Genomic DNA, 26,827 nt, shown 5'->3' with positions numbered 1-26,827 from the left:
AATTAACGCGGACGATTCCGTTTTTCGTGCTCTGAGAGTCTGAGCTTTATCGTGGGGCCTCTCTTCCTTATTCGTTTTCGTTCATTGCTTACTTAGCGTCAAATGTGTCCCATAAACTCAGGGCTAATTGCGGGATAATCGCGCGAAAATTACTCTCCAACGTGTTTCGTGGTCGAGTTTTACAAGCTGGAACATAATTTTTAACACATTTCATTTAACGCCGCTGAAATAATCGACGAATCATTAAAAAAAGTGCTTTCACAAGCATTTTTAGCAGCAACTTTTCGAACCTCGCGGTAAGGAGAGCTGAAAAATTGAGCTCGGGATCCAGGAGCCGAGAATGAAAGAGAAATATTTGAAGGATTTTTTGTAACTAACAATCAGAAATATAATTTTGACCAATCATTTTCGACATTGATCGTTGACCAGCCGAAAAATATGAAATTCCTCAACCCTCTTGATATTCGCGACTCGATTAGTTGAATTTCCTCCTCCACGTTTGACGTCGCGTATTCACACAGAGAAATTCGCAATTTATAATTACGAGGGACGGAGTGGGAATGCGTATCGCTTATCGAGTGGCCGACTTACATAAATTAAAGTGGGCCTGAGTTATGTTACACTTGCTACGAGTTCGCTTCTATTTTTCTATTCACAAAAATATATATACGCGACGTCCCCGTATAGAAACAGGTGAATATTATCTGTTGTTCTAAATCTACGTACCGACGAGTGGGTGAGATTGAAAACATTTTTCTTACATTAAGGAAGACACGCGATTCCACAATAATTCCTCCGCGCGTGTGTGTGTGTGTTATCGTGTTGAATGACCGACGCACAAATCGATAATTGCTGGACAGCGGTATATTTACACACGAATTTATCTCAAAGGGAAGTACAATTGAAATTCAATAATTCGATTCGAATAATTTCATTAAATTGCGCTACAATTAGAAGACAATCGATTCGTCATGTAAATGCACACGAATTGCGATAGAAAATTGCACATTGATAATGAAAATATTTGAAAAAACAGTTGGTTCGGATTAGACTGTATTTTTCCAAGGATTTCATTCTCTTTTTCACGAATTTATCATTAAAAATTGATAGCGAACTCGATAAAGGTGATCGAAAAATAATTTTCGATTCCTTAATCGTATCGTGCGCGTGATAATGGTGATCATTCATACCGGAGAAAATAACCGGTTCGTCGGGTCCGAAGTATATCAGCACAAACCTGTTTTTAATTAAGTAGCTACGATGAAAATAAAGCACCGGGAATGGTGAGAAAATTTATGAAAAAAATACTTTCAGACGTACCCGCGGACGATTAACGGCGATCGAATAAACTATAAATTAAATTCAAAAGGTTTCAATTGTTATATAGGAGTGCCGTGTGGGCGAACTGTCCGAGGGATCCTCAAAGTATGGAGCGCATGACAGTGCATAAGAACGATGAAATCTCCCGTCGAATAACGCGCGCACGGAGATTCCGCTCCGCGGAACAGAAACGGAAGTAACGTGTGGGCGTCAGGCCAAAAGGCGTAAGAGATCGTTGTGATTCCGACTCGTGTTATTCTCTCGTATTACTAACACGACGTTGCATTAATATCAGTATACGTGAAACCCTCTCAGTGGACGGGAAAAATATTTGGAGAAACAATTAAGGTAGATCATGCCCGGAGAATCGTATTTTATGAGTGTTTTTACTCCCTAATTAGAGATATCATCGCTCTGAATTAATGTCAGAGTTGTTAATTCGAAATTGTAAATAAATTTTTTCAACGTATCTTTTGGCGAATGAAATTACATCCGAAATTTCATTCATCCCTGGCGAAAATACTAGTCTTTATGTAAACAATCGCATTAGAGAGGGCAAAGGAAAATGGATAAAGAAAAAAAAGTGTTAATTAAAAGACAGAAGGCTGTGAGAGGAATGAGCCAAACGAAAAAGAAACAAAATGTTGAAATAAGTAAATGTCATTAAAGGATTGCTCGTTGCCATCAATTTCGTTGAATCATTAACGTAATATATTTTTATTACTGGCAAGACAATCGTCCGCGCGAATATTTTGTTTTCGATTTCGTTTTTTATTCCTTTCGATCAATGATACGAGAGTTTTAGTGAAAATTGGAATGAATTTAGTGGTTTGGAGCTTCCAAAAAAAGTCTGTTAATAGAATGTTTTTGAAGGATTCGAGCTCGCGCTCAATTACAAAAATGCAACTCTTGAAAAGTACTTTTTCCCTCAAATTTGGTACAAAAACTATTCCTCGCAGAATAGCGAGCGGTGCCCTTAATGACGCAGACGAATCGTGCATAGTGCTTTTCTCGGATGTTCAAAAAAGGATGGAAAAAGTACAACGTCACGGGGGTTATTCATACGAACGAGAATCTTGGTGTATGTGCTCCTCAGGCTGGTACGTTCGCATCTTTTTGGCGAATTTCCAGAGAGCATGAGACGAATCGCGCTCGCGCGAGAGGAAAATCTTGTCTGTTCTTTTGCGATTTGACTCGAATAGAATTTTGAATAATCTTAAGCAGAAATGCCTCAGGCTTCAGCGAACGAAAGAGACGGACGATCGTGATTCATAAAGTGGTTTGGTGAACCGGCTCGAAAGCAGACAGTGATAGAATAAAAGAGACGGGCGCGCGCGCGATGAAAATCGTCCAAAGACGTCAGACGTCCGGCGGAAATGAACGAGCATAAATCTCATCGGTGGTGCATTTAACTTTCTTTGTCACAGCGGTCCTCCGTCTCGCAGCAGTCTGCAAATGCGTTTTTCCTCTTTATTTCATTCCTTCAAAGAATTCCTTTGAAATTATCCTACAATTTAATACCTCAGAAAAGATTGCTCTTCCTCACATTTATGAGTTCTTTTGCACGAGCTCCAAATTCGCGAGATAGGAATGGCCGTTTGCGAGTTTGAGTTCGAGGTCGTAATTGCGAGTTCACCGAGTCACAGAGATGGCTCCTAAACTACAATTCTGTTTCTTATGCAATTTACAATCTTAAATCTCTGTTACGTCTGTATATACCGAGTTTACGAGTTTGACGACCTGACCCAGATATTCAGACTGTGATGACAAGAGTAAAACGTCGGCGTCTGCCGCTCGCGGGCACGTTGAGGCAGATTGAGAGAAATATTAGAGGAAAAAATAATTTTCTGGAACGGATTTAAAGTTTCTGATATTCGCCAAATTTATACGAGATCAATTTGACGAGAAAAGCATTATTCTCCGGTCCGTTGAAAGAAAACAGGATTTTTTAGTACCGGAAAAGTTGGAGAGCTCGAACGAATGAAAATACAAAAGAACGAGCCACCTCTAACGAAGTGGCAAAGTTTGTAAAGCATTTTTTTGCTGTCCGATGAGCGGGGAGTAATTCGAGAAGTTCGCCCTTTAAAAGGAGGGCGAACGAGCGCTCAGTCGATTCGATACTTCCGGTTTCGGGCGAGAAGGCCCGTCCGCTCCGACGAGAGTGTTGGAAGAGCACGCGAGCGAGGACCTGAACGCCCGGAGCACCGAATATAGAGCACGTCGAACAAAAGACGAAATTTTCAAAGTGCCTCCTCCATGTTCCAGGGGTAGACAAAAGTGTCCTTGTTTCAGAGCTGGGAATGGACTTTGATAACGAGAGAAAGGTAAGTTTGCAAAGTTCCCTAAGACCCTCCACGAGCGTAGGTGACAACTCCTATTCTCCCGTGGCTGAGGAACCGTAGAACGCGAATCCGCGTGCGTGGGCGTGAATCACACGTATACAGAAACGAGCCCGAGGCCACTGAAATGCAAGGAATCGGAGTAAAGGCTCGTCGTCTGGACCGCCCGAATGGTCTGTGACCACGACATCGCTGCTGGAATTTGAATTAGCTCGCTCTGTAAATTCATGAAACTCCTCCGGCCAGACTATCTTCCGAATTGATTTTCGGCTGTAGCTTACGCGATAGCAGCTTTAATTGCTTTGTGCTCCAGAACGTAATTAATCGCTCGTATGAAATTCTCCGTTTGCGGTACGTACGAGCGTCGCTCGGGGGACTGGGATTCACGAGCAAAAGGGGGGATCGATCGATACGAAGACTCGCGAATAAATCAAAAGTCGACGCGAGTATGAATTTCGATTAGAAAACCAAGAGTCGTTTTTCGATCGAGTCTCCTCAAAATTTCTCGTCGAATCGATTTCGAAGCGAGAAAAACGAGTTAAATATGCGGATAAGAAAATTGGCGTTGGCTGCACGCTGTCAATAGAAGTGAGACATGCACATTTCTGTTCGCTTTTATCAAACGACCTACATATGAATCGGAAGCGTCGGCACAGACGAGGACTTTTCGCTTCCCCCCTTTTTATTCCTCGTCTTTTAGCCTGTCAGCATTCAGCACTCGTTTGCCAGCAGCAGGGATGAGGAGGAGCTCCGAAACAAGCGCGAGTGAAGAAAAAGGAGAAGAGCGTGGAAAGGAATAGGAATAGGCAAAGTGTGGCCACAGGGATGGAATGGAAAAAGGGGTCTCGATCGAATTAGGTCGGCTTCGCTTCGGAGGCAATTTTACGGCATCGTATCACGTGAGGATCGGATGCTATAGCGAAATTTTCACGTGCAAGAATTCTTCCACTCTATATGGCACGATGTATTCAAAGAGCCGATCAAACGGTGCCAAAACTCTGTCATTTCTTGTTTCCATTCGGACGAAAATAATGCCTAAATCCTGAGCGCTCTGTTCTCACCTTTTTCATCTTCCCTGCTTTTCCATTCTTCCAACGCCCCCAATATTCTAGGTGAAAACTGTCAGTCTTCACGTAGAATTCTCTGAATTCCGGCTCTTTGAACTTACAAGAAAAACGTTGAAGTTTTCAGGAGCAATAATCGAACCCTTTTTCCCTCAATTTTTCCACATAAATGAAACAAACTTTTCGAAGCGATGACACAGCACACTTTTTGGTGGCCCAGTTAGCGAGGGCATTTCCGTAAATACACCGCGCGGATCGGTCGTGTGTCAGCGGCCTCATTTGGCCCCATGGAACGTTAAAACGAAAACTTTGAAAAGCGGCCAAAGATAGACGAGCGGAGATAGAGTAGTCTGAAAAACAAAGTGTCGCATAATTGAATTCGGGGCCTCGAGACCCAATAAAATCGCACGAGCCGAGACCCTCGAAACGAGCTCCTCTGTGCGCTCAACTTCTCAATTTTGTCTTCCTTATCAAAAAAAATGCTCAAACAAAAATGTTTAGAAATTTCTGTCCCCGGGGCACGGGGCCGCAGAATAATATCAATTTCATAAACACACTCGATGAGGAACGGAGAGGATACCCTTTTGTTTGGCGCTATCCATAGACCGGAAGTCGTGACGTCGAGAGCAGCCGGTACCTGGCGTTGCGCCGCTCACCGCCATTTCCGGCCTACGTATCCCCATCCGATTCTCTCTGCTCTCGTGCTTCTTTCCGGCGTGCACTTCCTCCAAATTTCCATATTTCCATATTCTTATTATTAAAATCGGTACAAAAGATATATTCACAAAAAGCATATGCCACCGCAATAAGTTGGAATCGACGTAACTCGGGAAAATAATTCTCGCAAGAGTACGAAAAATAAGGGAATAACTTTTTGCAAGGATCGTTGTTCGCAGCAGTCAACAGGCTTGGGCTCTCACGACTGAAATTCCCACCAATACTGCGCCTCGAATTTGATGGACCGGGAGAGTCGAATAAATTGAAAAAGCGCTCTTTGGAATCAGCGGAGATAATGAGAATGAGGAATTCGGTAGGCGTGTGCGTCCATTGATAAGAGAAACCATGAAGAATGTTCACTGATAACTCTTATTAATTGAGAACAGCTCAGTGAACCGAACGTCGTTGTCTCGCGTTGAATAACTATTTTATGGGAATACGTTCAATGTTTATTTTCCACGAGCCTTTCGTCACGGATATTCAGTCAAGATATATTCTCTCGCGCGCCTCTCTGTCTCGTGCGTGCGCTCGTATACGTATCTTTCGATTACAGTATCTCCCGCAGAGTACACTGACACGCGTTCGCTCTAATACGCCGTCGTATAGAGTCGTTTTTTGACGCATCCGTTGAACTTACGAGCTCCAAGCTCGATTTTAATTTGACACGATAAAACTCACGTTTCGTTGCTGCACTGTTCGCTCGTCGCGTCGATCACGACGGTGATTTTTCCTCTGTGTTCGCGTGTTGAAAAAAGTGGAGTGCGAGACAAAAAGCATGGAATTTTTCGTCCCACAGGAAAGAATGTCAGGCAAAAAAATGTACGATTGAGGAGAAGCTCGCCGGAGCTTCGTTACCGCGCGTCAAAAGTATCGGTGCCAAGTAGAAGCGTTTGAGAATGCAGTCGAAGGGAGCGAAGAGCAGGATTATTATAAAGTGGACGAAATGAAAGCTTCGTGAGAAAGTCGAAGAGTGGAAACACAACTAATTTGCGAGCGAAAGATAAAAGCAGAGATGGCAGAATCGCGATCTAGCTTTTCGACTCTGCCTCCTCTGTCCCCCTGGTTTTTCAGCTCGCATATTTACTCATGTATCCGTCGCGCTCGGCTACTAGCTGCCAATACTGGTAAACCGCTTACCGGAAGCTTTCCCAGGGGCACAAAGAGGCTTAGCTTTCATAGCGGGGGCGCGGGGCGACTCCCGGCCGAGAGGGAGGCGCATGAAGTTCGTCATTCGCAGCGGCCTAACTTTGAGCTGTGCTACCATGAATAAATAGAGAGGGACGAAGTACAGCATGCAAATGCCAAAAGCCTGGAAGTTTTGCATTCTATTAACGGTCAGAGGAGCACTCCATTTTCGTTGGCATAATCATCGTGCACTGTGCGCGTCAGGCACGCGATAATTAATGTATCGCTTTGAAAAACGGTGCTTTCGAACCTCATGAAGAAGTAGAAAATTTTGATAAAACCGAGTCGCGTAGATTGGCTCGAATGTCAGAACTCGAACGAGTCTTTTTCAACTTTCTCATTCGATGCAATAATCTCATTTGTCTTAACGTAGCTCTGTACTTTTGTTGAATAATCTTAAGAATAGCGCCATGGATCGACTGTCAAAATTTAAAATCGTTTAACCATTCAGTTTTCGAGATATTTGCGATTAAAAATGGCTCGTCTCGTGCGCGATGCCTAACGCGTCACCGGACAGCATTTAGTTTACATTTTTTATTACCGACGCTAAACGGATCTCACGACTTTGATGTGAAACCAGTCGTGTATTCTTCGCGGTACTATTGTGGGATGAATGTTTTAAAAAATGGACATTTTTGACCGTCCAGTTTCGGAGATATCGACTGATGAACTGCGTGTTAATTTTGTGAGGATGTGGCAACAGTGCGCGGCGCGGGGAACTGATAGGCGCAATACAAAACATTGTGAAAGCTTTTTTTCTCAAATTTTCGAGCACCTTTCTTGACTGAATTGGCATTTGAACGCTTTTCAACTTCCTTCGTGACGAATGTCCAACGGAATCAACGAAAAAAACATTCATTCGCAAAGTATCGGTTCAGGATGAAAAATAAAGAATTGCAAATTCGGCAGCCAATGAAATTGAACAATCACCGGAATTATTGGAGGCTTTTTTTACATCATTTCGTTAGACGCTCCGACGTTGTAAACTTCACCGTGTCATGACATTTTGACGCTCGACGTTATATAGAAATACCGAAGAATTACGTTGTTGCCACGATTACAGCGCCACTTTCTATTTCTGTAGAGGACCTATTCGTGCATGAGGTGTGATTGTGTAGGACAGGCAGAATGTACAAGCTTCGACGAAATCGTGCAGCCGGCCGCGCCAAGCATTGGATTTCGCATTGTACGCCGCAGTCCAAACTTTCAGCTCGTACGTGTACATACAGAACTACCTTAAATTTGTGGAAATGAAGAGAAATTACTTTGGCATTAATTTTTTGAGTCCCTGACAATGTGGCGTCGAAATCTTTTGGTCTCGCGAAACGCAGCACAAAATATATGTGCGAAGCTACTCCCGCGTTTGCATGCGTGTCTCGGAGTTCGTGCAGCAAAGTGTAGATCTCGTTGTAATTTTCATGCAGCATTATCGTTTCGAGGAACTCTAATGTTTTCTTGAAAATAAACGGCCGTTCATTTCCGATCGTGACGATTTACGTGCTCCGGTGGAATTCTCTTTTGCGTCAACTCCTCATCTAGCTCTTTCGATGTTATCTTGGCTCCTTGGAACATCCACGGACGTTTCGCAGCTCTCTTGACAGACTTATTAAATTCCCGGCAAAGCAGATGAGAACAGGCTCCGCTCACGGAAAGGTTATTTTAGCCGCGTGCCACGAAATGGAGCAGCTTATGCGTTTGGGGGAGAAAATTTTTTAAATTTGCTCAATTTCCCAAAAATCCTTCGCTCGAATCCGTCCACGCTGCCCAACTAATTTCACGCTCCATTTTTATGAAATCAAAGTTCATCAGAATACGCGAAGTTCTCGCAGAGAGCCAGAGAAATGGATTCGGATGGCAATAACTCTTTCTCCGTGTGTGCGCTCCACCGCAGAGATATCGAGCCGAAGAGCCAGAGCCATACAGTCAGAGAGTCTGCATCGTAAACCTTATCGAAGGTTCCACGCACACCGAGTATCCGGAAACTCGAGGATATTACATCGGGAGAGTGCAATTTCGAGTTTTCACGAGGGTTAGACAACTTCTCGTGTATACTCGCGAAGGTGGGTTAACCGCGCGAAGCCACCAAACCTCGTAATATTGTCCTCTTCCGTATAAAATGAGATATCGTGTAACACTCGCAAGACAGCAGCCGCTCACTCTCAACCCCTTAATTGGCAAAGTTCACTGTCGACCCAATCCTCAATAAATGGCAATACGTGTCCATTCAATGGGCTCAAACTTGTTTTCAATTATTAACTGAATCACGTATGTGACGAGTCAAAAGTCATTGACGCTTAACCGTGTCGCTCATTAACTAATCTATTTAATTCAGGTTTATCTCCAACTGCTGGGAGATAACAATATTTTAATCAAGATTATTTTCCCCAATCTCGTGTCACGAAACGGGCGTTACAAGGGCACTTGAAAAAATGAAATCATTAAAATATTCCAATTTGTTTGCAATTAAGTAGCAGACTTTGATTTTATAGTATCGATACGAAGCGAGTCGGAGAAAATGTCTTGATGCAAAATATTTTTATTCGAATTCAAAGTGATCGTGTCTCTTCAACTCACCAAAAATTTCAAAATCAGGCTGACCGCGGGGTCGCTTTCTAAAAAGCGTTTCCTCGCTCCAGTCTTTTCGCGAGATTTTGTCCTGGGCCGGTTGGCTAAAAGTTGTTTGTTAAATTCGTGGATATTTCGTGTGCTCGAAAAAATGCATAACTCAGCGTAGGCGTTGAGTAAATGGGAGCATCCCGTTCTCACGTTTCGGCAAATTAACGACGTCCGTTAGTAAAATCGTTGAGGAACACTCTCACTGTCTCACAACGACGTTAGTAGCAGGGTTTGTAACACGAATTTGCGAAAAGAAAGAGTCTGCTTGACACTCGATGCTGGTTCGGCAGTCGAGATATATTCACGGTCCTGAATAAAACGAATAAAACTCAATGAAATATAACGTGGAAAAAGCGCGCTTGGCACACGCAGGTTGCGCAATTCTTTGCGGAGTAACTCGCGAAGGAAAGAAGAAGCGGAAAAAAATGCGAGGCACTGAGAACGCTTGGACACTTTACGACCAAGAGAAAATGAGTCACCGTCGGGTTTTCCTTATCTCTTGAAAATGCGTCGCCGCGTGCATGCATTAAATAGAAACGACCACAGTTGATCGAAATATATAAATTCGTGGCTTTTTTTTCGAGCGAAAAAATACCGCAGGATCGCCCAACGCATTGAAAACGCAGTCACGAGCCTTCGGATCTTTCCAGGTACTTCAATCGCACCTGCTGTCTTCCCCGGCCTTTTCCACCAGTGGAAATCCCTCGCGATACTATCCCACGCGCACACACACACAGATCCGGAGGAAGATTCAGAACGAAATTACGAAAAAAAAGAACGCTCGAGAACGAAAAGTTTTCGAACCACGTGCGAGAACACGACTGACAGTTGTGCTCGGGTCTCCCACTCTCTGCTGCCCAAACGGAAGTCGCCCTTTCCCTGCACCCCCCCCCTCCCCTCCCCACTCGCCCCTTCTTCAGCCAAAGAACGCGAGGGATCTCCAGCTCGGAGAGGTGCAAACAGGTGCGAGATTGTGGCTCGCCAGGGGGATTCTCCAGCCTAAACAATATGTCCGGAGAAAGAGAACTCGATTCGAAGTGTTCTCAGCTACGAAATTGGGTCAATTGCGAGTGAAAACTTTCAAAATTAATGCCAACGAAATTTAAACAATTTAGAGAAAAAACGTATCAAGTTCTGATAGCTGAACGAACGCCTAGATAATTCTGATTATCTCGAATCAATATTTGTTTTTTAAAAGCGTAAAGTTTTGTCCCAAACGATAGTTTGAACAACACGAATCTTCGCAGCAGTCCGCGACGCCCCGGATAACGCTTGTTTCGTCAAAGTTTTTAATATCCCGTTGAAATAAAGTTTGCAGTTCTCCCAACTTTTATACTCAATTAAAGTGCTCGTAGCGCGGAGCTTCCCTGATTTTACATAGCCACTCTGTTACGTAGGTGCACCCTTTTTCATGCGTTGGCTCGATCGCGCCTAAGGCGAGGGGAAAAGAGATCGCGCGATAAGCCCATCCGAGGATTGCGGAACTCGGTAACTCGGTTACGACGACAACGACACGAGACTAATGCGAGGCAGGTAGAGACGCGGCAAGACAATACGATTGGAATAACGCTCGAGGCTGCTTTCGTCATTGTATTCTCTTTGCTCAACACTATTCACGCGAGTTAAACAATGGCTATTGAAACAACAATGATGGAAGAGACGAAAACAAAGCGAATAGGAGGTTAATTCGTTGCTGAAATGATCATTTTCATCGAAAAAAAGTGCAACTTAAATCCCGAGATTTTAAACTTTCTACACGATTCGTTGAGCAGTGGCACAAATTTGAATTCGTTGATAAATCATTTTTCGATGCTCAACGCCAGCTTCGGCATTCGACGCTTTGTACGAAGAATTTAAGGAAGTTGAGGCATTAGAATGAAAATGAATATAAAGTGAAGTGTCAAAAAAAATCAGTTAAATTTTCAGACAGTTTAGGAGCGTCGTTGCTGAGAAAAATGATGCTAAAAATATGATTTTTTTTGGGCAACATGAGCGAGGCTCGCTGAATAATGTCAATTTTTTTTCAGATTTATTAGGAGATTTGCTGAGATTATATTAATAATAATCTGTTTCCGGGGCAGTTTATTGAGGCTAGTATCGTCACCATTCGTGCTTTCGATTGAGCTTTCACCACTTTTTCGTCTTTTTTTTCCCCAACTTTTCTTTAAAGCGTATGCAACATTGTCAAACTGTAAACTGACCTAACTTTTGAAAGGTACAGTTGATAACTTTTGGGTAAAAAAAGTGACTGTACAGCCTCAACTTCCTTAAAAACCGTTTCTCGCACTCCGTTTTTAGTTTCTTGGTAAATTTTTCTCCCCGACACCTCCAAAGAGCCAACGATAAAATTCGAACCTATCGAAAAATATCCAACTCGAAGCATTGACACGAAAATCCACGTCGTCGATTACGGCCCCCGATTGCGAGCAACCGAAATACAGAGGTCTGTACTGTGCGCGCAGGGAGCGTCAATGACGGCAGGCCGACAGAGAACTCGCCGCCTTAATCGCGTGACTCATTTGTACAGAGTGTGTTACAGAGCAATGGCTCGCTTGTTATACGACAGAAAGAAGTGATGATTTTATTGTGCTTTGATACACGCGAGCATGTAGCTTTACATGGAAAGGAAATGTGACGTCAGTACACTCGATTCAAGTCACGAATGCAATTGGATTATCTTCTCGTACCGCGATAACTCTGAATTTAATCAATTAATAGTATCAGCAAACAGCCAGCTTTGGCCGAAGGTCCATACACTCTTGGCCACGTCTTTCAACAGAGTTTCATTTTCAATTACACGCAATTATTTATCTCGGTGCATAGAAAGTGCGCGCTCGTACGGTCTCATTTTCGAGGACGCTTCGTACAACGTCGCGACAATAAAACGAAGCCTCAAACACGTGGACACTCTCGAGAGATCTCTGACTCGAGTACGCGAGTACTCGACGATCTTAGTGGGAGTCGCGCTCGTGTTTTTGCTCCGATGAACCTTGGCCACGTGATCCCTCGATGCGTACGGAATAATTAGTCTTACATTAAAATTCAGTCGTGTCGAGGGATTTTCAGTTACGTAGAATCCGAATGCGGAGCAAGGAAAGTAAGGAAAGCCCTTGAAGGTGACCAAAGTTACGTGTTCAACCCAACGCATTCTCGTGACCGCGGCAACATTTTCCAACGGAACATTTTGAGAACTGAAAAATCGATTTCCCTCCGCGAGAAGTGACTTTTGCAAAAACACCGGTTCGATGATCGAAAGAAACCTTGTAATCGTCGTTGCTCATTGATAACGCCGACGTCAAAATGAACTCCACTCGGAAAACCAAAAACTTTTATCAATAATCGAGAATCCAAGAGTCAAGAGCACAGTGATGAAAAAGCTGAGATACGAAGGCGTGAAAATCGCGATGAAAAGTTTTCCAAACGGTCACGATGATTTTTCGCTCGAGAGGATCGTAAAAAAGCCGCTCGTCGTGCCGAGATGAGAGCACCGTCGCGCGGGCACAACGGAACTGGACTGTCGGAGTTGCGGTTGGAGGTGGCAGAGGCACGCTCTCGTGTGTCTGTCCCGAGCCCGCGCGGCGGCAAACGAGCCAAGCTCACCAGATCGGAGCCAAACAAGCACGCATTGCTCGCCGCTGCTGTTGATATTCGTTGTTGCACACACACACACACACACACACACACACGCGCGGGCACATCTTTAATACGCTGCGGACTGTCTTCGTACATGTGCGTACACACGCGCGTGTCGCATGCAGTCTGGTTGCATCGTCGCGGACGATGCGACTGCAGCGAGAACGCGACCGATCCCCCTTGACCGACAATCTCGTATCGCCTCGAGAATCGTGAAATTTAATTTAACCATTTCGCATCTAAGTGGGTCAATGTCCCACAAATGTGAGTTAGAAACGAGATTATTTTTTGTCAAGCATATTCGTGTGAAGTGGAAAAAAGTTTGATGAATTTTGGCACGATCATATTTGTCGTCGTAATTGAGCTTTTTTAGAGATTTTCGCACGTGAATTTTATTTAATTTTCCCAGGATTCGGGACAACTGTCGTCGCTATTGAGACCTCTGAAAAAGCACGCGGAGCGTGACGCAATTGAAGCAAACAATCGGGTACAGTTTTTAATTGAGTGTGTGTTCAGATCTTCAGCTCAACTCGTACGATTTTCTTCCGTCGCGTCTCAGAAAACAGGATGATTTTTGCGTTTAGTGCACAAATACTGTACACAGTCAGTTGAGCGCTGAACGTTATGAGCACGCAGAAATGACTGTGGCGATTGGAGATAATGATCAATTAACGGTTTAAGAATACGGTTGGCCTGCTGTAATGATCTCAAAATTTCAGTAATTTCAGTTATTTTAGAAATTTTCTCAAGATCTCCGGTGTATTATTGATTACGAGGTGCTTCCTACTTCCTCAAATTATTTCAGCAGACGAGTGTCGTCTTCGTGTTAATGAACGAGTCTTATTTCGCGATTTAAGATTCTAGCATAGCCGGCAGGAAAGTTTGCTGACTCGTTGTGCACATACCCAAAAGAGTAATATCACAGTTTATTCTAGCATCTGGGAGTAGACGCGGGGAGAGATACTCTTCAGAAGGAACGAGAACAGAATATGAGAGACAGGCTGTCTTAGGAACGCAGACGACAACGATGAGACAAACGTATATGAGAAAATTGAGCTGGAGAAAAAGAGCTCAGCCTTATAGCGACAGGCTGTTGAGTTAAGAGGTTGCAAACTCACTCGGTTGGGGGTCTTTCGTACAGGCGTCGGATTTTCCATCAAGCTAATAAAGTAGAATCATCAATTCTTTTTTTAAAAATTGATATTTTTACAGAATTATTGGATAGTTGATCTGGTTAAAATAAAACAAGGTTTTAGAAAGTCAAATAGCTTTTCGGTAGAATTTCAAGGATATTTCAAGAGTACAAAAATACTTTTTTGATGTGAGAAATATTAATTTCTACACGGTTGTTTACAACAAAAATTTCAATTTTTTCCATTTTTATATATTTTCTTTCCATATGAACGTATACAAACCCGGAAAAATTACGAAATTCTATATTTTTAGCGAATTTGAAAAAAACTCTTCTAAAGAAGTCTTCAACGTGCTTTAAGTATAGAATTTCCCAATTTTTCGGGTTCCTTTTTGTTTGTGGTAACCATCGGAACATTTTACTAGGTCATTGCAAATCAGTCGAGCAAATAAATCATCAATTTTTCAGTCAATCTATTAGTACTCAATTAAAGTTTCTTTTTTAAAATTCAACAAAATGGTGGCCTCTGAAAGTTTGGAAGCCTAATTTTGAGAAATATCCATCCACAGTTTTAGTGACTAATCATAAGACGTTGATGATTCAGTAAATGTAGAATATTTCCACAATTAATATTTGTTGGATTAATTAAAAATTTCCAGATAACATTTTCGACACTTATTTCAGAAGGATGCCAAAAAAACGAAGTTTTCCATGAAAATTCCGACGACCTCTAACCCGTTGAACAAATAATTGAAAGATTATTAGAAAAATTTTGAAACTTTTTTCCCCTACGATGTTTCTAGAATTCGAGTCTGTGTGTCACAAAAAACTCCCGCTTATTTCGTGTCCCTTTTCCAATAAGATTTCATTCTAAAGACAAAAATAAACAGCGATCGTAGATACGGCGGGAAGCTTTTGTGCCCTTAAAGATTCGTCACGCACGCGGAGATAAAGGAGGTGCGTCATCGAGGAAAAGTCCGGGACAAACACGAGTTTATTTTTCATCTCTCAGATATTTTCTCTTTTCCACCGACGTCGTTCGTCACACTCGCGTTATTTGTGTGTGCGCGAGTTGAAAAACTGTTGGACAAATACCAGGGATTAAAAAGATATGAAAGCCGCGGCGATTCGAGAATTTGCGAAGCGAATAACACGAGAGAGACTCCCCGTTCATATCGAGGCACTACATAAATTCGTACTCCCTTCGATACAGCGATGCTTTCGTTGATAAACCAACGATACACGCGAACATAACCCAGCAGCGGAGTATCGTCGGTGTTGCACGTGGGACAAATGTGTGAGTTTCATTTTCATTATTACCGAAGCGTTTATGTACACGGGCGCATATAACGCAGTGCGATATTTACGATCCTCCCCGTATGGCTTTAGTTCGGCAAGCATTCTCTAATTATCTCCGATGTTACTGGCGAAATAACGCGAAATGAAGAATGCGGAGGAAAAACGAGTGTGGATCATGAAATGAGAGCGGATTGAAGCAGCAGGGAACGCCCCGAAATGATAAAAGGAAAAAACATAGGAAATAATCGGTTAAAAATCCAACAATGAAATCCCATTCGAGAGCTTTTCCGAAATGTAATTATCCGAGAAAATTGGGCTCGAGTCACGACGCATCGGTTCCCGAAAACTTGGATACTTTATCACTCTCCTCTCGTCCCAAATGTTTCGTCGAAGGGAGTCCGGAGCGGAGGACATTCGAGAGAACGCGAACGAGTTTCCATCCTCACTTTCAGTCTCACGGTATAGAGGCAACGTTATGGTGGCGCTGACGGTGCTATAGACATCGTCGGGCGTACGGTTATGGAACAAAGTATTTTTAGAGCTGCATGTGCTCCGCGCCGCACCGAGACGAGATCATCCCAGGGTTTCTCGCCTGCTCTCCTTTGCCGTACAACGTACACAGACGAATTCATGCGAGATGGACCAAAAGTCTTTCCCCGAAGGCAATTTTCCCTGGCGATTTACCGCTCGAGCGGAGGCTCGGCTTTTGGGAGACTCTGTACAATGGAGTTATCACATCGAACGAGCCCCGAAGAGTTCGTCTTGCGTCCAGTTAAATTTATATGCCCTCAGCAGCTTTTCACCACACGTGAAAGTCCACCGAGCAATTGCTCTCGGCGAAGTTCCGCGTGCGTCGGTATATTTTCGACCTCGAACACGACAGGAGTCTTCGGCTCGGAGCAGGAACAGCGTTTTACCAATTCGTAATACGTTATAAAACGAAAGTGCATCGCACGCAAGCGCTCCGGGCCTCGACCGCGACGAGCCGATCCCGACGAGCTTTTCATCCTTTTTCAACGGTGCTGCTCTGGGCACAGGAAAATTTCGCGAATGCACTCGCCGCCTTCCAACGGGTATAAACATTCTCAAATGAGCGACTCCGGGCCTGAGCGGTGCGATGAAATTTCATAGTTTGCGAGGCAAACGTTGCTCGCGTTTCCTCCCGCGAAATGAGAGGGAAAAACTCGAATCGGTTCTCGCGGACGTTCAATAAATAAAAGTCGATCGCGCGATCCATCATTGAAAAATCATCGTCGCATTCGCATGTTCGGAGATTTCAGCGAACACTCGTGGAAAATGAAAGATTGGGAAAAAATCACTCAACTTACTGTCTTTAGGCGAAGAAGACTTCGGTCTCTCGGCCGTCTGCGCTGTCATTTGTTCCTCTTTTTTTTCGTCGCCATCCTCTGAATAATTTCCTGCCTTCCGTGTCTCCGTGTAACTCGTTCAAGTAAGGTTTCCTCTCTTGCTTTTTGCGGCGCCGAGAAAAGTGTGCAAAGAGTTCCTCGGTCAATGGCTCCCGCGAAGCCACCTCGACGACGATAACGGGCATCGGGAATTACGTTAACGGATTTTTTAAAAATGAAGAAAAACAAGTCCAACAATGCGAGCGAGGACAAATATTGCTCGCGGCGGGAGCGCAACCTTTTCCACTCGCTCTTCCCGACGTAACATCGCATGCTAAAATGTACGCAAGATTCACGAGAAGTTACAAAAAACTTTTCGGATACGCGCACCAAATAGAGCGGGGACGATTCGAAATATGTTCGAATTCCTGAAAGAGCCGAACTTCTCTGATAGTTCGACGACGGGAATCCGGAAAAGAGAAAGAGCGAAGAGGGGAAAACAACAAAAAAAAAAAGTGAAGCGGAGACGTGTTTCCTGTTCCTGGGGAAACATTGATACGAAAAGTTTCAAGACTCCCGCCGCTCGCTTATAGTCTTCCAGGTTTTTTATCTCGAAGCTTCGCACACTTTTCAAATTTTTGCTCATTTTTATTTCCATCGCACCCAGAGTCTTAAGATCGAGGCGATCATTTTGAATTTCATTTCAACCTATTTATTGCGATAAGCAATATAACTTTTTACATTTTCCACGAAAAACTTGAATGCAGTTTTTCTCATATTCTCATACGCGAGAGTTAGAGGAAAGGAGGAAAGCGTACTGAATATCTCGAGGAAAAGTGAATTGTTTTTCGTTCACAATCTCCGAAAATGGCGCTCATCTTTAAAAATGTGCTAGCACAGCTGCTGTGGTACATGCGAGAGAGAAAAATTTTACACCACCATTTTTTTCCCTTTATTAATAGCGTTATATCGCGCCGCCTTATGAAAGCGCAGCGATGTATATACGCGTAGTTGATAGTGGAGCATAAAACCCAGTAGCTCAAAAGCATCGCCGCGAACAGCCTGCAGTTTTAATATATATATAGACGTACGAAGTCTCGTGCATTGAAAGATTGTCGAGTGTGCATATCGAGCGAGTGCAGAGGGGCAATAATTTTATAATGCGGGTAAGTTCAAGGTGGGATTTTGAAGGTTGCGGCATAGAGCTGTGCTCAGATTTTTCTACGTTTTAAAGAAAAATAAAAATTTCATTCGACAGAGTACAGAAGGAAGTGGAGTCCCGCGTTTCGTTTACTGAGACTAAAAAGTCATTGGAAGAATGAGAAATGTGGCATTGCGAGATGTCAATGCAATAAATGATCACCACACACGAGGCTAAACATGATATTAAACGAGTAAAATAATTTTGGATGAAACTTTTTCGATATCATCGATTGCTATTGAATCGACAATTTTTATTTCTCATCATTGTTTGTTCGTTTTCAAAAGTGCAATTTCGTTGTACGAATTGGGCATTGACCGACGGATGACGATGAAACGAATTTCAATTCCATTCGTCTATTTTCCGCTCGAAAATAAAATTCCAGAATCATGGAAACTTCGCTTATAAATTTTTCATTCGAAATTCAGCGCAGCATTCGCATCGTTAGTGCCGCCAATTGAGAGAGGCTTTTACTCTCGGAGTTGCTCTTTTCGTTTTTTTCGCACAGGCTAACCGCGCGCGCCGCGGGTCCAGATGCAAGAGAGTTACGCGCGAGGGAATTAAGGCTCGTCTGGCAGCGCTGCTTCGTCGAGACGAGAGCGAATAATTAATATGAACAAAAGGATGTGCAGGAGAAGAGCAGCGAGGGCAACAGTCGCGTGGAAGTAATAAAAGTGCGCTTGGAACTTTCGTGAGAACGCTCTCACGACGTTATTCCATTTTCATCAATATATTTTTTCTTCATTACTTTTTATTCTTTTTTTGTTTGTTTGTTACGTCGCCATGCTTCGAGCTACACTTTTGTTCCGTGACAAACTCTTTCGAGAAACTTGGCGATTCTCCCGCTTCTACTGTAACGCCCATGAGCGGATTTAGGGGAGAGCGTATACTTTTGAGCGATTGCGCGCATGGTTGCAAGGGAGAACGGTGGCGCACGGAGGGAAACGCCGATGCGGATAAATGGCAAAGGTCAGGGGTACATGCGGATGAGACAGCTCGGGCGGTCCATTTTCGAAAGTGCGCGATCCTCGTAATTCTGGATAGACGCATATGTTACCATGACCCAAATAATATTTCGTTCGCCATCGTGCTCTCGATGTTTCGAATATTCGCCCCTCGAATCGTTAAAGTAGTTCATGCACGAAACGATTTTCTTAAGAAAGTCTTGAAACTTAAACAGACTCACGCGCATATCGAATTTTAAAGGGTTCGTCTTATCGGTTATTGAGATAAACGTGCTTAAATATATGAAGAAAAATACACAGGATTATAGGGACTATGCTTAAAGAGTCGCTTATCTTTCCATGTAACGAATGAACGCTTTTTACGATGTTAATGAAAAACGTACACCATAAAAATGGAGCATACAATGTCTTACTAGTAATAAAGATATATTACGTTAAAGATTGAACGAAATTGGTAATGAGCACTCGTATAACCTCACATTTGCTTATTTCTGCATTTTGTTTCTCCTTGGCTTGGCCCATTCCTGTAATTTTGATTAACCATTTCCCTTTGCGCTTTCGAATGCGATGTTTATATGAAAACTATAGTATTTTTGCGAGGAACGAATGAAATTTTGATTTCAATCAGTGTGATGAATCCCCGATTATTTAAGGATATTTGGTTGCCATGCTAAACCATGCTAAAAACAACGACGCTGAAGTTTCCAACGTTGGAGTCCAACGAAATGAACGAAAAAAACGTTTGTAATTCACCAATTTTTTATTTCACGAATCGTTGGTGCAGCTTGAAAAACTACGAATCGCAAATTTGGCAGGGAACAAAATAGGAGAATTACTGGAATTATTGGAGAGTTTTTTTCGATCATTTCGTTGGACTCCAACGTTGCAAACTACAGCGTCATTAAAAACATAAAAAATTTCAAAATGATCAGAAATTTATAAAATTTGGTGAACATATTCTCCAGTGTCAAATTTCATAATACAAATTTTTTAAGATTTTTCTTCTACATAGTTATCGAGTAATTTATCACTAAAGTTCACGTGTATAAAGCGTTTGTATACATTCCGGGCATAAGAAATCTGCTTTAATGCGTAATTACTCGATAACTAAGCAGAAGAAAATTTTGAAAAAAATTGTGTTTTCGCACTTGATGTTGAAGAACATTATGACCAAATTTGATAAATTTCTAATTATTTAGACTTTTGTACCAAACATCGTTAATGGCTCGTAATTTCATTCGCCAAAAGATGAGTTGAAAAAATTTATTTACAATTTCAAATTAATAACTTTAATTTAGGGTGACAATATCTTTAGTTAGAAAGGGAAAATCGACCCAATTTGGACACTCATAAAATACGGTCCTACGGGCACGATCTACCTTAACGTCGACAAATTATCTTGTTCCGCGTTGCTCGCCTGATTTCGTGATGGAAATTCCAAAAGGTAATGCGCGAAGGATAAAACGAATGGCGGGAAACGAGAGAAAATACTCGATTCTAACAATAATCTGGAAATTCATGTGGTAAACAAGACACGAAGCGAGTTATCGCGAGGCAAATATACGCCAACGAATTATCTATTGTACGACCTGAGAAAACAAACCGTCCATACCCCTTCGAGATAACGCATTTGACCGCGTTTCCAGTTTCCAAAATCCCCACTCGAGCAAACCACGATCACATCCACGTACTGCTCGTGTTCCTCGGGTATCCACAGAACGAAGTCGTATCTCTGGCACCCCGTTTACGTTCGCCAACGACCTATATTAACGTCCCGGCTAACAGTGCCGAGCCAAAAGTCACTTATCTATATAATACGAGGGTACATGGGAACACAGTCAGCCATCGAGTCGCCTTCCAGAGGCTTCATAGAATCCACGAAACAAGGACGCGCAGAACCTCGTATAATCCGTTGCAGCATCCAGGAAACTACGCGCTTACGCGGAGGCCAACCATGTTGTTTACGTAACAATAATTCCTCGCCTGGAATTCAATTTATCTGCCGGTATAGACACATGAGCTAATTACAAATTAATATTTATCACTCGCAAGTGAATCAACGAATGAGCCGCCTTCGTACTACTTTTTATTCCTACGATCCTCGACTTGTTTTTTCCATGGAAACCAACAACGATTTTACAATTTTTTCAAATTCCCTGAGTTTTGGGACCTTTTGACTGAATAAGTTCCACTTTTGACTGAATATAATTCCACTTTTGACAAAGTGGAATTGACGAATATCTCGAAATATCATTCCCCCAAATTCAATGGATTGAGGCTAAAAAATTGCATTTTTGAATCGAAATATATTTCGTGACACCGTACTGACTGAGATGCAGGCTACAAAATTTATCGTAAAAATGTTTGGCTCGTAATATTGGCTCATTGCCATGTCCAGCGTCCAAATAGAGTGCAACAACGTTCGTATCGTGTTCGATTCCTGCGAGAATGTGAAAGAGCTCATGTGAGAATTCTCGTGACTGAGAATATCGTGGTTGATAAATGTTCGCGAAAAGCTAAAGATCGTCGCGATCAAAGTTGTTGCTTTTTCTCTTGTTTTAACGAGCATAAAAAAAGACGAAGAAGCTCGGAACGAGTTGCGTACCGCGAGAAGGCAATTCTCACTTCCGTTTTCTGGGACAGCCTTGCAGCTTCACGAAACTTTTAGGCTTTCTGCCAAAATCCAATTTCCGCGTTCGCTCTTTTGCGTATATGCACACAGGTTGGACAGGCGCATTCGTGGGATTCTTCGGCGTCTCACACCAGGTACCTCCATTTCGTTTTCTTTGCATCTTTTGTTCCAACTCGAAAAATAACTTCCGGCATAACAATTGTAAACGAAGCTTTTCATCGCGGTGGAACATTTCTTCGGCGAAGCGTTTTGTTTCGGCGAGCCATGACAAATTCCTCGCATTCGCGATAACACGGATCGAAGTTCAGAAATTTTAAGTGAATTGTAAATTCAAATAACGACTTTAAACTCGCGCGAGGTACACGAGTTCAAGCAAGTTCTCCGGAGTGTCTCTGGTACTCGTTCAATTATTCAAAAACTTGCCAGAAACTCGTAAACACTGCTACGACGAAAGCGTGCAAATGTTTCTGCCAGGGCACAGCGACCATTGGTGTCTTCGATAATGAATTTTTCGTTGGCGGAAGTGACATTGGGAGCAAACACTCACAGTTAATTGAAAAAGCGCTTAAAGCCCAACGTTTTCAAGGCCGCTATTCATTTCGAGAGCAGTTCGCTCCAATTCGTTAGAAAAAGCTTTACGGTACAGCCAAATTGTTGAAAATAGTTTCCTCAGAAAATTTTAGACGCGCTGAATTCAGTGACTACGGTGGTCGAAAAGCCACGAAAGATTCTCAACAAACGAGTGAAAGTGAAAGGGGACGGAAGCGGAAAAACGGCGGAGAAGTGCACTTTGACAAGACTGAAATCTGGGACGAGCTTAACGAGCCGCGCAAAAGGGCTCGGCATATCCTCTTTGCAAAGCAAAGTTGCTTCGAGTTACAGTCTTTCGGTATTTCCTTTCTTGCTTCCTCCGTCGTTCATTATCACTTCCTCATCCGCGCAGTGAGCTCTTCCTCTAATTTACGCCTTCCCGAAGTTTTATCTTCGTGCCGGGCAGTTTGGAAAATGTTGTTAAACATTTTATAATTAAATGACGAAAGGACATCGAAAGGTTATCGAGCGATGAGCGATCGTTGCGATTTTCCAGTCGTCAAGCTCTCATCGGGAGAACAAACGTCGACAAAGCCTCGCGCGCCAAAGACCCTTCGACCTGCACCGGCCCTTTTTCGAGCTCGCCTTTAACCGCACATTTGTAAACAACAAAGTCCGCTCTCGACTTTCCCTTATTTGAGGCGTAATTAACTAAAGCAGTGGCCCAGATACTTCGGCTAATTGTACGCGTGTTAAATAATCTCAAGTTTTATGGAAAAATGTTGGCGGTTTTACGAGTCCCCTGTGCCGGAATAACGATCGCAATTGAGATAAACACTTTCTCAGAAACTTGGGAAAATTATTTAGAACATTAACCAGCACAAATAGGCTCGCGCAATAACCGACGCTCTTTCCTAAGACAATGCATTCCCCGATTGTTCCTTTGTATTTTATCATTCACCGATTTTATCACCCGAACTATTCGTAACGATAGTTACGCCCAAAAGACATAAACCAGCCTCGCCGAGGTTTCATCGTCTCGGCGATGAATCCTGCGCGCAATTCCGCAGCCTCCGCAATTGCCATCATCATTTTTTTATATCCGCGCCCACCGAAAAATAAACCGTAAACGTTCTGAGCGTCGAGTGACTCTTGACGAGAGCCCCGCGCCCAGGCACGAGCGAGTTACAAAAAAAACGCTTCAAGCGCACAGGTGAGAAGTTCGCAGACGCGTTTTGTGTTAGTCACTGAAGATTCGTTGATTCTCACGATTGTATTTAAATAAAATCGACTCTCTAGACAAGCCTGCATTTCTCCGAGGCCCGAGTGCAGAGTCCCAACTGTTGAATCGTTGCTCCGTTTGTTATTGTGACGAGAGAAACTTTTACACGGGAATTGACGACTTCCCCGAGGCGCCATTCATTGTTGGGGCGAGCGATCAGGATTTTCCATTCACAAAAGACGAGTAGATGCTTCGAAATAAAAATCTTGGTTCTTCAAAGCTGAGATTTAACTATGATTGAAAGTACAAAAAGTTTCAACAACGAAAGTTTGAAGTACAAAAAAAATTCTTGAAAATAGCAAGTAACGCAGCGTAAAAGTAGCGAAAACCAGCACATGTGTTTGCATTTGAGAAAAACCAACGTAACAGTAAACAAATTATTCGTTACGTGTCCGTAGCGCGTGCGTGGCGAGTCCGGCATATACGACCGGAAATGCCGGTACGTAGGTAGCGATGCCAGATATTCCATGCGTTGTATGTGTCCCATGCATACACATGCGTGACCGGAGCACAAAACTGCGAACGCAGCGATGCCCATGGCATGTGGTGTCTGTATATACATATTACGGGAGCAGGCTGCAGAGAATTGTCCGGAGTCACAGCCAGCTGCGACAGAGTCCCTAAACCTTTTGCAACCGATAGTGCCCCGTACCAAGTGCACGGGCGTGAGACAAAGTGCGCGTTAATTTGAATAATTAGTAGTGCGTACATAGCACTTCGGACCCATTTGGAAAAAGAGTTTCGACGCTTTGTCTCTTTGTTGTTGGGAATTAAACTGAACATTCGTCCTCGCATATGATGGACCGACCAAAAAAGTGCACGTAAATGGACTTGTGAGAGTTATTTATTCAAAAGTGTGAATACATTTTTTCAACTCATCCTTTGGCGAATGCCATTAAACGGGGATCCATCGCTGCTGATTGAACCTTAAATTTCATTCGTCCCTGGCAAAAATACTATACTTTTTTATGTCAAAAATCGCATTAGAGAGCGCGAAGGAAAAACACAAAGGGAAATGGATCAAGATAAAAGTGTCAAACAAAAGACAGAAGGCTATGACAGGAATGGGCCAAACCAAGGAGAAACTTTAACGTAATATATTTTTATTACTAGTAAGAAATATATTTCATTGTTGTTGTGTACTTTTTCACAAACTTTGTAAGAACCGTTCATTCGTTATAAGGAAAGATAAATTATTTTTTACGCATAGTCCTTAAAACGCTGTGTATTTTTCTTCATATTTAAGCACGTTTGTCTCAATAATCGATAAGAGGAACCCTTTAAAATTTGATGTGCGCGTGTCAGTCGACTACCCATTGAAACTCTGTGTGAAATCCAAGATTTTCTTAAGAAAATCGTTTCGTGCATAAACTAGTTTAAGGATGAAATTGAATTAGGAAAATCAGTGTGATCGGGTCCCCCAGTTTCGTGATTACTGCATAACTTTGCGGGAAACTCGTTTTCGATTGGAAGGTCAAACGCGGTTGACCTTCGAATACCACTGACGTGACTGTGAATGATAATTTTCCGTACACGCGATAGGATGATGGAACCTCAAATCATTCCGAGCTGTTTTGCAGCCGGAGAAATACCGGAAATGGTATGCTCGTTGGCGGCAAAGTTGAAGGGTGTGGGAGCAGGCCTCGTTGAGGTTTCCGGCATTCCTAGCAAGCGTGACGTATATTCGCGGAGTGTCACGCCCTGCGCTTTGGCGCCTGATGGTTCCGTCCGAGCTATTTCTCGGATAAAACAAAAAAGTAGAGTGGCCATGAAGGAGGGAAAGAGAGAGGGAGGGAGACACGCACAGCGAACGAAAATGACGAAAACGACAGGGAATAAGGAAAAAAGCTTGAGAAGCGAATTGCACGTAATTACTCAGCAAGCGACTCATGACGTACTTCACTGGGTAACTCCAACTCGTAGACCACAACAAAATCAAATTTCTTCATGACAGTTTTGTTTTTGTCAGCGTATTGTTCCAGACCATTCGCTTCCAGTGACGTTTCACTTAATTGCTTTGTTCCGCTCCCGGGGTACGTATGGGAAAGTATTGAAAAAGGGAATGCATTTTAGATTTAAGATGAAAAAACGACGCAAAAATCCTTCGTACACTTCTCTTTCGGGAATCTTTCCCCCAATTGTTGCTAAAATCAATCGAAATATGCTCATGCAGCGCAAAATCTTAAAGTCCATTGCAGGAAAACGATATTGACAGTCGAGGAGAAAATCCAGAGCAAAGAAAATGGAACACGCTGTGAATCGACAAAGCGTATAATAAAGTCGTAAAAGTAAGAACACAGAAAAATCGTGGCAGAATAGGATCGGGAGAGTTTGCCACTCTCGCGTGAAGGAACAATCATACATTCGTAATTGACGAGAGCTTCCACGAGGCACTCGCTCGCCATATATGTATCTTTTGTTCTCCCTCATTGTCTGCAACGTGTATATCTACCAGCGAGAATTATATTTATAGGCTTCACGTACAGAACACGCCAGTGGTTCATATGCGCAGAGAATCCTCCTTACCTTCGTCGTCATTACGTTTCTCCAAGGCTGGAGGAAAACCTCTTGGTAAAGACAGTGATTTGGACTCACCTGTAACAAGGAAAAACAAGAAAAATATGAGCTCATTTTTCTATAAAAAATAATCAAATTTATTCATTAAATTGGCAAGGCATTTGATGAAAAAACTTGATCAAAAAAGCAGTTCGTGAAGATTAAGGAGGGGTCCTGCTTTAAGTCAAAGAAATCGATTGTTTTAAGAGATCTTTTTGGATAGACGGAAACAACTCACCATAGCGAACTTTTCGGTACAGTTTCAAGGATATTTTAAGAGAACAAAAACATTGTTTTCGTGCATTTCCCTTTCATACGAACCTCTAGAAATCTGAAAAAATTGAAAAATTCTATATTTTTAGCGAGTTTGAAAGATAAAACGCTTCTAAAGAAGAAGAATGTCACTTCAACGTGTTCTAAATATAGAACTTTGCAATTTTTTCGGGTTTTTATAGGTTCATATGGAAGAAAAATATATAAAAATGGAAAAAAATTTGGAATTACGATCTCCACATTGTGCACAGCTGAGAAACTTCGTCTATCAGGCTTTGAGCCTGAACCATGTGCAAATTAGTATTTCTCACATTAAAAAAACGTTTTTGTTCTTTTGAGATGTCCTTGAAACTATACCGAAAAGCTATCGTGAGTTATTTCCGTCCATCTTAAAAACATTCCCGAAAACAATAGATTTTTTGACTCTCCAAAGCGGGATCCCCCCTTGAGTCATTGATTCCGAAGACATTTCGTAACTTCGTAACTCTATTGAGATTAAAAAAAACAGGATTGCGGTGTGTGATAACGAACCCCGAAGATTGTTTGTCCGACGAAATAGACCGAAAAAACCGTCATTACGACATAGAATTTCTCCCATTTCGATAAACCTTTCAAAGTTCGCGAAAGTAGGAAGTCTGATTTAAGTTTCCGAGCACGTATCGCGATCCGTACGTAACGCTCGGAGAGTAACTGCGGGCGCAAATTCGTCACAATCGTTTCGATTACGCATGACGAG

At 42.7% G+C, this 26,827-nt stretch overlaps 1 protein-coding gene across 7 annotated transcripts in view; it reads right to left on the bottom strand.

Annotated features, from left to right (window-relative positions):
* Positions 1 to 26,827, bottom strand: part of raskol (Ras GTPase-activating protein raskol) — a 185,592-nt gene that overhangs the window by 109,723 nt on the left and 49,042 nt on the right. For 3 of the 7 annotated variants that reach the window (XM_043420547.1, XM_043420548.1, XM_043420552.1), the window contains one exon: positions 25,789 to 25,857. The exons of 2 other annotated variants lie outside the window; for them this stretch is intronic. In XM_043420547.1, the coding sequence (XP_043276482.1) occupies positions 25,789 to 25,857 (69 nt within the window). Of the gene's footprint in view, positions 1 to 9,199; positions 9,551 to 12,501; positions 12,741 to 25,788; positions 25,858 to 26,827 lie in introns of those variants that run through there. 2 more of the 7 variants (XM_043420553.1, XM_043420557.1) reach the window with 1 other exon arrangement.

The sequence above is a fragment of the Venturia canescens genome, chromosome 5 (genome assembly GCF_019457755.1).
Source record: "Venturia canescens isolate UGA chromosome 5, ASM1945775v1, whole genome shotgun sequence".
Lineage (NCBI taxonomy): Eukaryota > Metazoa > Arthropoda > Insecta > Hymenoptera > Ichneumonidae > Venturia > Venturia canescens.
This window is presented reverse-complemented; position numbering and strand designations above follow the sequence as displayed.